At 41.9% G+C, this 15,914-nt stretch overlaps 1 protein-coding gene across 1 annotated transcript; it reads right to left on the bottom strand.

The window, feature by feature from the left end:
- Nucleotides 1-13,363: 13,363 nt before the first annotated feature.
- ID4 (inhibitor of DNA binding 4) lies at nucleotides 13,364-15,368 on the bottom strand. Its single transcript, XM_063098073.1, has 3 exons — nucleotides 14,928-15,368; nucleotides 14,497-14,555; nucleotides 13,364-13,929 (listed from the first exon to the last, which is right to left on the bottom strand). The coding sequence occupies exons 1-2, from the start codon at nucleotides 15,366-15,368 to the stop codon at nucleotides 14,511-14,513; spliced, it is 486 nt and encodes a 161-aa protein (XP_062954143.1). The 3' UTR covers nucleotides 13,364-13,929; nucleotides 14,497-14,510.
- Between the last annotated feature and the right edge of the window lie 546 nt (nucleotides 15,369-15,914).

Here is a 15,914-nt window from a genome sequence, read left to right as displayed (position 1 = left end):
TAGAATGTCTCAGGACGAGGCTATTCCTGAGTGTGTGCAGTATCAGCTATACAATCTGTGGGGCCAATGCAAAAATAAATAAGTAGATAAATAAATAAAGGCAGTTCCCTTGTTCAAAAATTATTCAGAATTTCAAGACAGAAATAGCAGAGCATTAAACTAAGTGCACACACTTCTAAGTGCACAGCTCTGTTCAGCTGCACAGGTTGGACATCCAGGAAGCCAGCTGTGGTACAAAGGGACATTTGCCCAATGGTTTGTGAGGGCATCTGGGTTTTTTGTTGTTGTATTTTTGTTTTTTGGTGCATTTTAATCTTCTAGTGGCCTAATTGAGCTATCAGACAATTTCCTTTCTTCTGCTGGGACAAGAGCTGTGTGATCCATTCTTTTTTCCACTAGAAGCTGCAGTGAGATGACTTCTCCATCTCCATGGTCAGGATCAGGGCAAGGAGGAAGGGGAATGATACTTTATGATCAAGTCTGAAAGGGTGGAGTGGAGCTCAAAGAAGCCTGAGTGAGACGACAGATTGCCACAGAAAAATAGACAGAAATCAGTTTTCCAATGGAACTTATTCTTAAACATAGTCATCTCATGATTTTTTCCCACCACTACTCTGGTGCTGTCTTCTTGTCCTCCAAATAACTCATGATTTTGAGGAAAAGATGACATTAAGTTTTTTTTGTTGTTGTTGTTAGTTTTATCTTTAAGGACCATGTTCTCACCTCTTCTTTCATGTATTCATTTGGTACAAGGAAGCAGGAGGGGAGATGACCAAGGGACATGAGGGTTGATTGGGGAGATGCTCTCAGGAAGGGGTTATTGGGGAATGCTCTATTAATGAACTGTGCCCAGCCCAGCAGGTGTAACTTCCTTTAAGGACTTCCCATGTCCCTGTGACCCTGTCACTTCTGTGAGGACCTCAACCTTGCTAACGTCCTGGAGGGACAGTTATGATCAGCTAGACAGGCTTATGGAACATTTTCCAGCATGCTTCTTCCTTTCAGTATCTTTATCACTGGAATTGTGTGTAGGCACTTTAGGGAAATGAATAGATCATCCCAGAAGCAACAGCCACCTGAGTGATAAATTTGGTTAGGTTAAGAAAAGAAATGATCCGCAATAGCTAAGATATGAAAATAACTAAATGTCTATTGACAGATTAATGGATAAAGAAAATGTAGTACACACGTGTGTGTGTGTGTGTGTGTGTGTGTGTGTGTGTATAGAATGAAATATTATTTAGCCTTAAAAAAGAAAAGGAAATCCTGCCATTTGCATCAACATGACTGAACCTGGAGGTCATCTCCCTAAATGAAATAAGCCAGACAGAAAGACAAGTACTGTGTGATTTCACTTTTATGTGGGATCGAAACAAGTAAAACTCGTAAAAGCCGAGCTCAGCGGGGTGGTTGGAGGAATGTGGGCGGGGCAATGGGGAGATGTTGGTCAAAGGGTACAAGGTTTCAGTTATTCAACTGAATAAGTCCTGGAGATCTAACGCAGAGCATGGTGACTATAGTTACAGATGCCGTATTGCGTGCTTGAAATCTGCCAAAACGGTAGGTACGTCTTCAGTGTTCTCCACACACACAAGGTCATGATATCAGGTGCTGGATATGTTAATTGGCTTGACTGGGGTGATCCTTTCACAATGTATACGTATATCGAAACATCAAGCTGTGCACCTTAAGTATTTTCAATTGTTATTTGTTAATCATACCTCAGTAACGCTGAAAAAAGGGAAAAGAAAAAGTAATAGCATGTCTTATAATTCCTTTGCTGCTTTGGAAACTGGGTTTTGCTTTCGCCACGGAAGAACACCAGCAGAGAAAGTAGTACTCAAAGAAGGAGCTACATTATATACTGTTGAAGCAGGCGCTGGATCAGCCACAAAGTTGAAGCTGCCCCCACACTGCCAGGAGAGGGCTGTTTTCAGGCAATAGGCCCTATTTATGAGTGCAGTGTGCCTTAAAATTCAAAAGAGGGCAGCAGATAACTTGCACTGCTTGTGGGACCAGGAAAGTGGGTAACCTGAGGAATGTCAGCAGGAAAATTTGCTGTTTTTTCAAAACTCATGTCAGGCAAGGTTTAGCCGTGCCAGAAATTTGTGTTTCTAGAACCGTGTATTTAAATGTAAAAGCAAATAACTGATTAATGGGATCTAATGAGCGTTGGTGATGGAGGGCAAGTGTAGGCATCTTGCCCACCTTAGTGATGTGAAAACCTGCCACAGCAACGTCAGCCAAGTTAGGGCCCCAGTGCAAGAGAAAGGGCCCCGGAATGCAAGCTCGAGAGGCTGCCCGCACGAGCTCGCGGTCTCGTGATTGCTCTTACTGATTGTCTGCGATGCTCAGGACCCTCCTCACAAAGTGTGTGCGGTTTCTACCCACCTGGTAAATCCCACGGATGTGGAAGAAAGCGATTCTCTGAGATTTTCCAGTGCTTCCAGAAGAAAGAAGGCTTGTGACTGGAAGGACAGGCCCCAGCTCCTGGGGACTTCAGGGAGGTGGCGGGGGTGGGGGTGGGTGGGGGGGGTGGGGGGGGAGAGGTGGAGAAGAGGAAAATTTGTTGAAGGGGAAGATGCCTGAAGCTCTCGGGTTGAAAACACTATCCTTAACCCAATCCTGCAGAGGATGTACTAGGATTTCTTTCCTAAAATGACCCAGTAGACCTCTTTATGATCCAGTTTCCTGAGACAGGTGATTTTGGGATGTGGATCCCAAAAACAGCTTCATGGACAGAAGTTCTTCTGTTTGACAGGGGAGGAACAGTGAACAAAATGCCATCTTATTCTTAAAATAAATCTTGAAGGGATATTGAGATCTATATTAGTCTTCCTTATTTAACCTGCTTTTAAGTAATGATTTTTTGTACTAAAAGCATTTTAGAATCATTTCAACTTACCAAGGCAGCATCAAACCGCATAAGCATCTAGAAGATGTTGCTTCTAAAAGTTGACCCCTCTGTTTATTTTGAGCACATTTTTGATTTCTAGAAAGAATTGAAAATGTTTTTTACGCAATTAACAAGTTAGACTATTTAAACTGTAAAGAGCTTCTACTAAGACTTGGGAAAATGCATATTATTATTATTATTTGTGATCTTGAAATTAACACATGCTCTACTGTCTAGATACACACCTGATGCTAGATAAAGGGTTTCTGAGAAACACGCCCTAAAATTGTGGACTGATTTAATATGATTTGTATGGAGCTGAGTTAATTAGCCCCTTTATAGATTTTGGTGAACAGAGAATTCTTTTCATATGTGTAATAATAAAAACCAGACCTGGCAAGAGCTAACAGGTCTACAGTAATTGTGTATTTCATTGTATTATCTAAAATATTTGAAGCAGTAGATTGTTTTTTCTGGTGTTTCACATATCATGAAATTAGAACTGCAAATTGATAAACAAATTGATAGGGTCTTGGGAGCCCTATGGATCATTAAGGACTTCTGGAGCTTTTGTAGGTATCCTTGGAGTCTACTTGCAGAATAATATAGTTCAGAGTGATCATGAGTTTTTTCACCTCAAAATAACTCTAGACAAAAAGATGCATTTGTCTTTTCCAGAGCAGTCATCTCTAATGTTTGAAAGAAATAGTTTTGTTCTCTTAGGAACATAGCCCCGTCAGGAATAACTCCACTCAGTTTTCAAATTACAAATGCAAAAAGAGTGGCTGTGTTTACAGAAGTTTTATAAAAGGAAAACGATCTTAAGAAAGAAATGTGAGTATATGCTTCAGTATAAATAGGAAACAAATCCTAAGATGGATAGGAAAAAAACAACATGGTAATAGAAATGCTTTTTCTATATATGAGGGTACTTTAGAAAGTTCATGGAATAATAGAATGAAAAGAGAATACAGATCTTTCCATGAACTTTTTGAAATACCCCCTATATTGAACTTAATTAAGTCTCCTTGACTGCAAGTTGGGAAATCTGAGTTTTGCTGGTTGCTCTTCTCCTACCTTAAGTCACCTTACAACAGGCACATTTTCAAATTTCACATCTCAGTTTCCTTATCAGTAAAATGAAGGTTTATTTCAAAGTTCTATTATTTTACAATTTACTCAAGTATTGCAGTAGACACAATGACCTCCGAAATACTGGTTTCTTTACTCTGTTGAATTAATCTCAGCTTTAGTTTATGGAAAAGCATAGCTAACAGAAATTATGTCAACATAAATTATAAAAGATATACTTTTCTAAGCCATGAAGAAATATAGAAATTTTATGCTGTTCTCAGCATTAGTCTGCCTCTTAAATACCATTGGGTATATACTATGCACCACTCCAGGATTATGTCTTCGATGTTCAAAATTGTTTCTCTGCAAGGAGACTATGATTAGGGTAGCCAGAGGCCTTAGCCCTGAACAGGGGAGTTTCTGTGCAGAGTACCCCCCTCTGCCCCCATCCTCAGCAGCTAGCTCAGTCCTGTAGCACTTAGCCATATATCAGAAAATAGATCAAAAAGCAAACAAGCTTTCTGCTTGACCATGTTAACAGATGTAAAACCAACAGATATAAAGCCCCCTTCAATTCCCTGCAAGCCATCATCTATTTTCTTTTGTCTTCTCACCTCTGCCATCCTTTATTGCTCCTCAGACTCTTGTCTTTTCTCAAATCCTTCTTCTTCCATCAACATTTATGTCATTTATGTCGTTCGTGTGCAGGGAACTTCAGAGTTATTCTGGGGAGAAATAAATGAGACAGAAAATAGTTTTTATGCTGAGAAGGCTTAAAATCTTGGTCTCCCTGAAGTGTTTGTGCATTTTTGAAATTTTTGTCTTCCATATTGAGTGAAAACACACACACACACACCCCTACACACACTTTGCTCCTCCATTCTTCTTAACCCTATTTTCATACTGCAAGAGGGCAAACACACTCTAGTCATTTCTGTCCCTATTCAACAAGCATGTGGCTTACTGAAGACCTGCCTTCTTGAAGCAATAAAGTGCATAGGGACAGGAATGACTAGAGGAAAGGAACTAACATATACTGAATAGCTCGTGTGCCTGGCACTGTGTTAGGGGCTTTGCACACATGATCCTCATAAAGATTCATTGCTAAGTATTATGTTCCCATTGTAAGACAAAGTTTAAATAAGGCTCAGAGAGGTTAAGTAACTTGCCTGTGGCCACACAGTAAGTGTCAGAGCTCAGAATCTAATTCTACAGACTGATTTTTCCTTTATAAGAGACCTTATTTAATTTTTTGGAAGAATTAAAGCTATTATTTTCTCCACTTCTGTTTAACTCATCAAAATTATACACAATTTTATCAAGAGGAAGTCCATTATGTGAAATTAAGGTACAATTAAGCCATATCTCAGTTTTTCATGTATATAGTTTTTTAGTATTGAATAGTCATAAATTAGGACAGTTCTATAATAGAGACACAATAGTTGCGGTAAGACCATTTAGCCTATTTTTCTACATCATCTATAGGCAATCCCTTAAGATGATATAATACACTAGGGAAATGAAGTATTTTTTCTAAATTTGTTTTTCCAGAAGAATCTCTGTGTCATTAAAGCAATCCCTTTTCTTGGCTGCCTGCACAGGCATATCTTCTCCAAACATTTTTTAGGTTGTTACATAGATGTAATGAAAGAAGGTAATGATTTGGAATGAAATATAAGAGAGGGAAAGTTGTCATTCTTTTAGGTTTTCCTTAGAAAATACCATGATTTAATGTGAAAACAAACTATGTTATTACGAATGTTTTGACTGACAGCAAGATTGGAATAAAAATCAAGGGTACAAAACGCTGAGCATCTTGAGCCTGGACCTGTCCCTGGCTTCCCAATCCATAGTCTCACTTTTGAAGCAGTCCCCTTCTAGGCAACTCCTATTACCAACTTCCCTTCTGCCACTAGATATTAGTGCCATTACCTTATGCTGATATTATATTAACCTTGCCTCTTGATTTGATTAGAGCTTCTGGAAAGTTGGAAATTGGTGTCAAAGAGTAGGAGAAACATATCACATGTGGCATACCAATAATAGCTGAAACCCACATATAATTTTATAGCTTACAATACTGTTTCTCAAAATGGGGTTCCTTGGAGAGTTACCTCTGATTCACCAGGGAAAATCTCAAATGCAGACTCCTGGGCCCTACCTCAGACCCAATAAATCAGAATCTCAGTGGTGAAGGGAAAGGGATGAGTGGAACTCAGGAATCTATAATTTTAAAATCTCCCCAGATGATTTTTACATACACCAAAATTATAACCATTGTCTTGTAAAATATTTTCATATATGCTACTTGCTTTTTATTTTTCACTAATCCTCTGAGCTATGTTGTTATTGTTATATATTCATTTTATAGATGAGGCAATTGGAATGTGGAAAAGTTACTTGCCTGAGGAGACACAGCTAAAAGGTCTCAAGAGCTTTGACTAGATCCCAAGTATTTTGGCTTGCCCTGTCCCTACACCACACTGTTTCCATAGACTCAAGAGTGGGTCTACACACACATGTGGTAGATATAATTGTGGAAGACGACATAGGTTGAAATTCTTTCACGGATCACGCTTTTGGTGTTGTATCTAAAAATTCTTCCCCAAAGTCAAGGTCGCATAGATTTTCTCCTGTGTTTTCTTCTATAATTTTTATAGTTTTGCACTTTACATTTAGGTCTATGATCAATTTTGAGATAACCTTTGTGAAAGGTGTAAGGTCTATGTCTAAGTTCTTTTTTTTTTTTCATGTGGATGTCCAATTGTTCCAGCACCATTTGTTGAAGAGCCTATCCTTTCTCCATTGAGAATGAGCTTTGCAATTCTCAACTCTTGTTATAAAAGTACATTACCTCTGTTCTCTTTTTAAAAAGGCAGCCAGATTAGCTCAGTATTTAATAATTATTTGCTTAAGGTTTGAATCTCACCTTCTTAGGAAAGAACATGAGGCAAGTTGTAGATTAGGGTACAACATAAACCACCGAAGAGTAAGCTGGAATGGAATCCATCCATATTGAGTTTTGTGGCCCTAGACCAGAGTCAGAGAAACCAGGTTCTTGTGTTGTCTCCAGCAGTGCACCTTTTGAGCTTCTGTCTCCTTCACTAGAATACAGGAGAAATGTGCTAAGACATATTCCGGGTTTCCAATCATACAATTCTACCCCCAGGACCTAGATCACAGCAGGGGTCATGAAAACTTGTGTCTGTGAAAGTCTTTTCCATTCATACAGCAAATGTGTCCTTTCAGGACTGACTCACAAGGATTCTCTGCACTTATCTTGGCTAATCTGTCCCACATCACTTCACCAGCCCATGAGAATAGAGACCTAAAACACACACGCAGAGCAGAGACTGCACAGTTTTTCCCAAGTCCCCCTGCCTGCTGCCTGCATCCAGATGCGTCACCTCCTACGTCAGTTGTGGTCATCCCTCCTTGCCCCACATCTTCATCCCAGGCACTGATGTCGTGTTTATGTTTACTTATGTGAACTTTGGTCGGTAATGATTCTTTCCTTCCTGGGGCTGCAGGATCTGCCTCTTCTTTTCTTCTCAATCTCTCCTTCCAACTCTCTTTGCCCGGGGCTGACCGTACTCCCTCATTTTCAAGAACACACGGCTTATCTATTTTTCCATGTTTAAGGCAGCCAAAGGCTTTTAAAGATAATGAAAATCTCTCGACTGCAATTTTGAGCTGCAAAGAATTTGCTAGATTTGCTGGCACAGAGAGTTACAGGAATGTTCTTCTAGTATTTGTGGTCTGGAATCCTTGGAGGGTCAGGGATCTACCAGGAACACAGACATGTGAAAATAATTATAATAGAACATGGTGGGGAGGGGAGTGGCTATTTTTGCGGTGAGGAGGAGAGGCATCAAATACATTTTGCTGAAGAGGTGGTAGTTGAGTCTTGAAGGATGGTTATGATTTTAACAATAGTCGAGACTGGGAGTTGGGGTCAGGGGATCTAGGCAGGAGTAACACCGCATGCAAAGGAAGGAAGTATGAGAAAGCACACCACTTTGGGTGTGGATAGGTTAGCTCTTACCTACTGATGGGCATGGTTGACTTAGCTGGTTTGGCTGGCTGGGCAGGTAACCCCTCTCCCCCACCCGCATTGTTCCACAGGCCATGAATGTCCTTCTTGAGGCTGCTACCTTCTTAACTCTCAAAAAAACCAATCATACTCTGTCAAGACTAGAGAGATACGTATACTTTGCTGTTTAGCACCTGCAGGACAAGATCTTAGGTATGGCCGAAGCATAAAATGTGTGCTTGGAGGCAGCCAGAGTGAAAGAGGGAACAGACTGGGAAGAGGGAACAGACTGGTGGGAGATGATTTTTATAGGATCTGAATGTTCAGGTCATGGGGGCCTTGTATGCTAGTCCAGGAGCTGGCCTTTTCCTGCATAGGCAGAGGTTGACAGTTGGGAAGTAACGTGGTTAGATTCACATAGAAGATAGAAAAGAGGAAGAAAGTTGAGACAAGGAGACTAGGTTAGGAGATGACCAGGAGTCCTGATGTGAAAAGCAGAGGGCATAAACTCATGGACTAGCAGCCCATGCTGGGAGGTTGGTGGGATTTGAGAGAGCTTCAGCAGGAACTTTTGTGCCCAGTTGAATATGCTGGAGCAGGAGACAGTCAAGCACAATTCCCAGGTTTCTGACCTGAACAATGGTAGGTGCCATTAGCCAAGATAAGGAATCCAGAAAGAGTGGCCATTTGGAGGGAGACCATCAAATCCTGTTTTGGATCTACTACTTTGCAGAGGCAGAGAGGACCAGAAGGCATTAAGATATATTGGTCTGAAGCTCAACTGAGATTCAATGCAGATGAAAGGGCAAAGGAGTAACTGAACAAGGGGAAGAGATTGTCTTAAGGAAGCATTCTTAATTCAGTTCCACAAATGTTTTACAAGTCCCTGGGTAAGCACTGCAGGACATGCAAAGAAAAAAATCACACATAATCTTTTACCTTTCGGAGCCTACTTTGTTTTTATTATAACCATGGACTCAAGTTCAACATGTGTGAAAAGTGTTTCCAAGAATTATGGCTAAAGTAAGGTGCAAGATTTTTGTTTATAGGTGTATGTCTGTTTCCCTGGCTTTCTTTAAGGTTTGACATACAAATGAGTACTTCTCCCTTTTTCTCTTTTTTGCTTGACTTTACTCATGAGCTTAAATCCAAATTCTAGGATGCTATAAACATGACAATTGATTTACCTGTTCTTTATTTTCTATCCTGACTTATGCTTAAACATAACATGGTTAGTTATAGCAGTCCAAAAAAATGGAAGGTGCATCTTTATGAAAATCTTCAGTCTTAGGGATTAAAAAGTGAAAAAAAATAGAAGAAAGTTAATGTAGTTCACTTATTTTTGACAGTGAAAATAAATCCCTTTTGAAAGAAATTTTCCATATGTTGGCCATTTTTAGTGAACACAAATGACTACAGTCTCTCAATTGACTACTAAAGCTTATGAAGGAAGTAGTAAATATTCAAGAAACATTCTATGAATTTGCATGAAGAACTGTAGGACTGTAGTACTTTCCTTTGGAAATTAAACTTTGGAATCAAAGATAAAATTTAAAAATTTGACTTTTATGTGCATGCCAGAACTGTGATAGGAATCTTATATCATAAAAAATTGAGAAAGAGTAATTACAAGCAAATAATAGTATCCTGTTTCACCAGATATTTGCATATTTTGCCAATACTTATGTAATCTCTTAGAAAATTCCTATCTGAAATATGAAATTTCTTATTGGAAAAAAGTTCAGATACTAGTGCATTCACATAGAAAATGTGTCTTGGGTCTCTTCATTCAAACATTTTAGGTTCATTTCCTTTTTAGTCATATTTTAGCCAGTGGGACGCAGATAATACATTTTGTTCTTCTTTCCCCAGAAACTGATGTTTATTTTTTTATGGACTCAGAGAGGCTTTTCAAATTAACTTCAACTTTTACAGCTCTCTTTTCATATCCCATGTATGAATTTACTGTGAAGACTTATGACTGATAGAGCTAACTTCAGCAGCCTCACTGCGGAGTTGTTTTGCTTTGGTGAGGATAGAACACTTTTGGCAATGTGGTCCAGACCCAAGTTGGAGCAATTCGGTGAGACTTCCTAAAAGGAGCCAGGACATGAATAAGTATGAAGAAGGCACTTGAACGCAAAACACACTTTAAAAAATTCATTGAAAATTTGAGAGCATTTTCAGTTAAGTACCTATGAGTGCAGGTTGTCTCCTTTGAACAAATTAGTTCACTTTAGTAAGGGTTTTATCTTTTAAAATATCAATTAAATCATTGCTCAAGGTGGAACTGTAAGTAAAATTACAATCCTAAAACCTTATAGGCAATTGTTCTAGTTAATACAAGTAATATTTTAGCTAAATGTCATGGCTTGTAATTGAAAGAAATCATCTGGGTCTGAAGAATACCTACTGAGGGCAGCCCTATTAAGATTTATTCCGAGGTGGGTAAATTAATTTCATGAACTTGCAAAGCAGCAACAGGAAGGTTTTCCTTCCTCATAAGCCTGGAGGGTTTAGTGTTTGGCCCTGTTGAGACCCAAGTTGATTAACATATATATAATTAAAGTGTGCCCGCTAGAAGGGCAGAACCAGTTTTATTTGGTTCTGTAACACTGTGAAATAATTTTCTTTCTGTTAGTATTATTTACATTTTTTTTCCTTTTTTTGGGGGGGGGGGTCTACATTTCCCTGGATATCATCCTGCTGCCTTCTTCAGGATTATTGCTTCCTATCCTAGCAGATGCTAAACAGTGAAGAAGCTTTCTCCAGCATTCCAACTAGATTTTCTTCCCGTTCATATCACCATTTTTCATCACATTGTAAGAAACACTGTAAATAATTGAGGTGATCCATCAAGAAACCCATTCTTGATAATGAAAAATTGTATAATTCAGTAAAAGTCAATTAAAAACCACAAACTTCAGAACATTTTGCTCAGTGAAGATTTATTGTTATAGAAGCCATCTAATACAATAGACTTTGAGGGTCAAAACTTTAAAAAGTCCTAAAAATGCAGTTAAAGCTTGACAATAAGCTTGAGTAAGAGTTACACAATATCAAAGTATATTAATTCTTTGAAATGAAAAAATTTTTTCTTCCTTTAACATGACATGTCTGAGATGTCAGGATTGTACAACAGCCTTGGAACGCCATCCACAGTGTGGGATTTTTTTTCCTTTGAGGGTTTTAAATGAGTCTTACTTTTTGGTTGTGCCTATACAATGAAAAGTGGACAAATTAAATGAGAAGTCAGAATTTTTTTTTTTGTTCTTAAACTAAATATCTGAATAATTAGAACCACCTCTGTAAAAGATTCAAAATGTTTTTATCTGGTTGCTTAGTTAGGACAGAGCCAACAATTTCATAGAATGTAATGTCTTGTACAACTGCACTTTATTTTTTTAAAAAAATAAACAATGACTTTGCTTCTTTAGAGACATCAAGTGCTGCTTGAGTGACCAAGGGGAAATTGCCAACTCTCTGAAATGTAGTATCTGTAACACTTTTCTTTTCTTTTAGTGGTTTTCATGCCCCAAACATACATAAATTTAACTAAGGAACAACATCTACCTTCAAAAGCCAAAAATATTTATCCATTTGTTTTGATGTTCACAGTTCACCAGTATAAGTTTTAAACTGTGCCCAAAAGCTTAGGAAGGGTTCAGCAGTCAGGCATGACAGATGCGTAATTCCAACCAACAGCGCACATGTGACATGCTTCCTACTGAAATTAAACTGCCAAATAAAAAGGAGGAATTGTGCCCTTTTTAATAACAAAGAATGCAATCGTTAGAATTCTTTGGATTTGGAATTCCAGCAGTGTTCTAGTGTTTTCCTCTTGATGGGTGACATGTATAAATAATACCAAAAATAAAAATAAACCTCATCTAAATAAGCAGTCCTTCGACTTTGTAAGGCTCAACATCAAATACACAAAATTCTAAAAATACCCAGACTAGTAAAATATCACGTCTGAGGTGATAAGATGCTGGGGCTGGGATAGGTTTTTAAACTTTCTGATTGATTTTAACCTACTAGTATTAATTTTGTTTGTTTCTGTTGAGACACTGCCACTTCAACTACTAGGGACCATGATATTTCATATTCATATAAATATTTGATTTTGACCTCATAAAAAGTCCCTTGGGTCTATAATACTTTTATTCTTGTATAATCTGAAGCAAATCCTTTCCTTTTAAAAATCAAACAGACCACATTATACACACAGTTGACTATTTACAAAGCACCCAATTAAATCCTACTTAATTCTCTCTCACTCTAAGAATTCCATCTAACTGGTGGTGTAAAGTACCCATCACATTAAATTCATAATATTCACATACCCTGACAGTCCTATCTAACCTAGAAATTATTACCTTCCTTAAGGAGAGAGTGTTAAAAAAATAAGTGTAAGGTTTTAAAGAAATGAGACCAGAAATCACAGTACAAGACAGATAAGTCTACTTTAATACTCACATGTAAAAGTTACACATCACAAGAGATTGGACAGTAGCTTAGCGGTAACTAACATAGCTATAGTGAAAATCATTTTTATAGAAAAATAATCTAGATGCAGTCATCAGAATTTTTGGTCTACTTAATGTTTGAAGGTCGACTTTTATCCCTGCTTGAAGGATTTGCCATTATGCCTTTTTATTTACTTTTTTTCTCCCACTGTTGCCTATTAATATTCTTTGGAGGAAGGAAAGCAGAAAGTTCATTTCCAAGAGTTTGTCCTTTGGTAGCAAGCAGAGAACATTTTTCATTTTTATGATGTAAATAATCTGTACAGACATGAAACTTCGTGACATTAAGCTTTAGTGTAAAATGAAAAATTATAAGCAATTTTTTTCCACTTTGATAAAACAGATTTCATAAATTCCTTAAGGATCCAAGCATTTCCCTATTCCATATGCAAAATCACTTAGAATCCATTTTGACTTCAGTTAAGAAACAAAAAGCAAACACTCTTTATATATTACACTATAAAACCCTGTACTTAAAAACTGATAAGGTATATTTTCAACATGTATGCTTCAAATACAAAGAGTTCAATCTAGGTTAAAGAAAACACATTTGAATGGACTCAGAACAAGTTTATTTTTGTGATTAAACATCCTCATGCAATCATGCAAGACCACTAGCTATAACTGTTACTTCCGAGTCTATGATACTGGGCAAAACAAAAACAAATTAAAAGCCAGACCAAACAGAAAAGACATTCAAAGTATCAAGAGCTCTGCAAGTGAGCTGAAAAATCATTTTCCAAAAGAAATATTCCCATAGATTAAAAAAACACACACATATTTACAAAAAATATTTAATTAAAAATATCTTATAATTACAGTAGTCTATTAAAGCATATACTTTCTCACACTTATAGAACATCTCTATATATACATGGTATGAAATGTCACTCAGTTATCTATACAATATGTAACATTCTTGCAGGGAAAAGAAAGTTCCCTGCCCCGTTATAATCATCTATTTTAAACAATAGATGTAAAAAGAAAATATATCTACAATGCTCTGGTATATTAGTAAAGCTTCAAAACAAAAATTGAGCTCCTTGGTCACAAAGTGGGCTTCTAAAGTCGGATTTACTCTTGATCTTCTATTTATCAGTCCTGTCACACTAAACCTTAAAAGTTTAACTGCACCTCCGAAAAACACAGAAATGTACAATTCACAGCGGTTATAAAAGGAGACAAAAGAGAATACGTATGTAGAATGTTTATGAACGTGCAAAAAAAAAGGATGAAAGGTTTATTTTTCTTTCCTCCCCCTCTCTCTTGGAATGACGAATGAAAACGTTTCTAGATTTGCTCTTGCTTTTTCCTTTCCTCCGGTGGCTTTTTCTCTAACTTCTGCTCTTCCCCCTCCCTGTCTAGTGCTCCTGGCTCGGGCTCTGGCGGCCGCACACCTGTGGAAGAGGAATGAATAGAGGGGGTGTGTGAACCTTCTCGCTGCAGACTAACTGGCGCCACCGACCAAACTCAAGACATGCTTGATCAACAACCCAAAACAAACCACCAGGTCAGACAACACCCGAGCTGCGGCCGGGCCAGGCGCCCAGCAGGCAGCTGCGGGCCCCGGGAAGCCCGGAAAGGGGACCCACTCCGGGGCCTCGCCCGCGTCCCCCTTTGTGTCAGACTACGCGGGGGGACATCGGGACAGTTTCCACGCCCACGAGGGTGCCCTCCCTCAGGAAGGAGGGAGGACAGGAAGAGCCCGAGGGTTACCAGGAGAGGCACAGAGGCGACGGGGACAAGAAATGATCCGTCTCCATTGAGAGGGAACCCCGAGTTCTAAAGCGAAGTACGGGTTCACTTCCTAACTGGGTGGCAGGGAGACAGAGAGTGTCTGCTTCCTTGGGAGTTTACGCTCAGAAATGCCGGCGGCAAAAAACACCGCGGAGCCTGGCACCGGAAGCTCCCGGGGATGGGCGTCTCTGGTGACCGGCCACCCGAGACGGGAAATGCGCGCTCACCTGGACCGCGCGGCTCAGCGGCACAGAATGCTGTCGCCCTGCTTGTTCACCGCGCCGGCCTGGAACAGCAACCGAACAGCAAAGGAAAGGTTAGCAGCGCAAACAACGCACTCGTCACGGTCCAGGATTCGTCCTCGGAAGCCAGGCTGGCGCACCGACGCCCCCACCCTACTGTGCAGCCCGGCGTGGGGGGCCCCGGGCTCGGCGGGACTTGACAGCACAAGATGCGCACAGCTCCGAGAGCCACCCCGCGCGGTCTCCACGACCCGTGCTCGCCGAGCCCGGCCGGCTGCTGGCGGCTCCGGGCGCCCGGAGGAGAAGGGCGGGGGTGGGTTGTCATTCTCGGCTGTCCCCTGTCCCGAGGACCGGGAACGCCCGCGTCCCGCCACCCCCCTCCCGGGCCCCCGCCCCGTCCGCCCCCGGCCTCTCACCGGGTCGGTGTTGAGCGCCGTGAGCGGGGTCCGCGGCGGCGCGGCCGGACAGGTCCCGGCCGGGTGGTGCGGTGGCGCGGGCGGTGGCGGCTGCCTCAGCAGAGCCGGGTGCGTCTCCAGCGCCAGCTGCAGGTCCAGGATGTAGTCGATAACGTGCTGCAGGATCTCCACTTTGCTGACTTTCTTGTTGGGCGGGATGGTGGGCACCAGCCTCCGCAGGCGGCTGTAGCAGTCGTTCATATCGCACTGCAGGCACAGCGCCGGCTCGTCGGCCGCCGCCTCGGCCGCCTTGCAGCGCGCTGCCGCCGCCGCGGCCGCCGCGGCCGCCGAGCCGCCCAGGCTGTGGCCGTGCTCGGCCAGGCAGCGCAGCGCCAGCTCCCCGCCGCCGCAGCCCGACGGCGCCTTGCGGCCCGAGGGGCGCACCGGGCTCACCGCCTTCATCGCGCGCGCCCTGCGCCCTGCGCGAGCCGACCCGCTGGGGCGAGCGAGGGAGGCAGGCAGGCTCCCGGCCCCCGCCCGCAGCCGGCTCCGCTCCCCTTGCCTTCGCGCCCGGCGCGCTCGGGGCACCGCGACGCTCCCGGCGCTCCCGAGCCCAACAATTGACCGACCGGAGGATCGCGCCGGGTTGTGCGAGGGGATCTCTGCTCAGGGGGCGACAGTCGGCCCGAACCAAAAGGCAAGAAAAACCAAAAGCACCGGAAGAAAAGTAGCCCACCCGGGAGTCCCAGTCACTCCCTCCGGAGCGCTGACTAAGCCGGGTCGCCGCCGCCGCCGCCGCCGCCACGCTTCCCGAGCCCGAGTCTCCCCGATCCTGCCCCGACTCCCGACCCCGCCTCCTCCACTACGCTCCGGCCCAGCCCGCCGCGCAGCTGCTTTTATAGAGCCGCGCGTCCCCAGGGGCGGGGCCAGCGCGCGGGCCGGGTGGCAGCGCCAGCAGAGCGCGGCCGGGCTGGGCGCGCGGGGCGGGTGCGCGGAGGGAGGCGGCGA

This window comes from Cynocephalus volans, chromosome 5 (assembly GCF_027409185.1).
Source record: "Cynocephalus volans isolate mCynVol1 chromosome 5, mCynVol1.pri, whole genome shotgun sequence".
In the NCBI taxonomy this organism is placed as follows: domain Eukaryota; kingdom Metazoa; phylum Chordata; class Mammalia; order Dermoptera; family Cynocephalidae; genus Cynocephalus; species Cynocephalus volans.
Note: the sequence above shows the minus strand (reverse complement) of the source record. Positions and strands in the feature narration are given on the sequence as shown.

Excerpts from the sequence above, each read along its gene's own strand:
- ID4 (XM_063098073.1), bottom strand. The coding sequence starts at position 15,368 with ATGAAGGCGGTGAGCCCGGTGCGCCCCTCGGGCCGCAAGGCGCCGTCG. Across the intron at positions 14,556-14,927 it reads CGGCGCTCAACACCGACCCG|GCCGGCGCGGTGAACAAGCA; the intron begins GTGAGAGGCCGG and ends TTGCTGTTCCAG.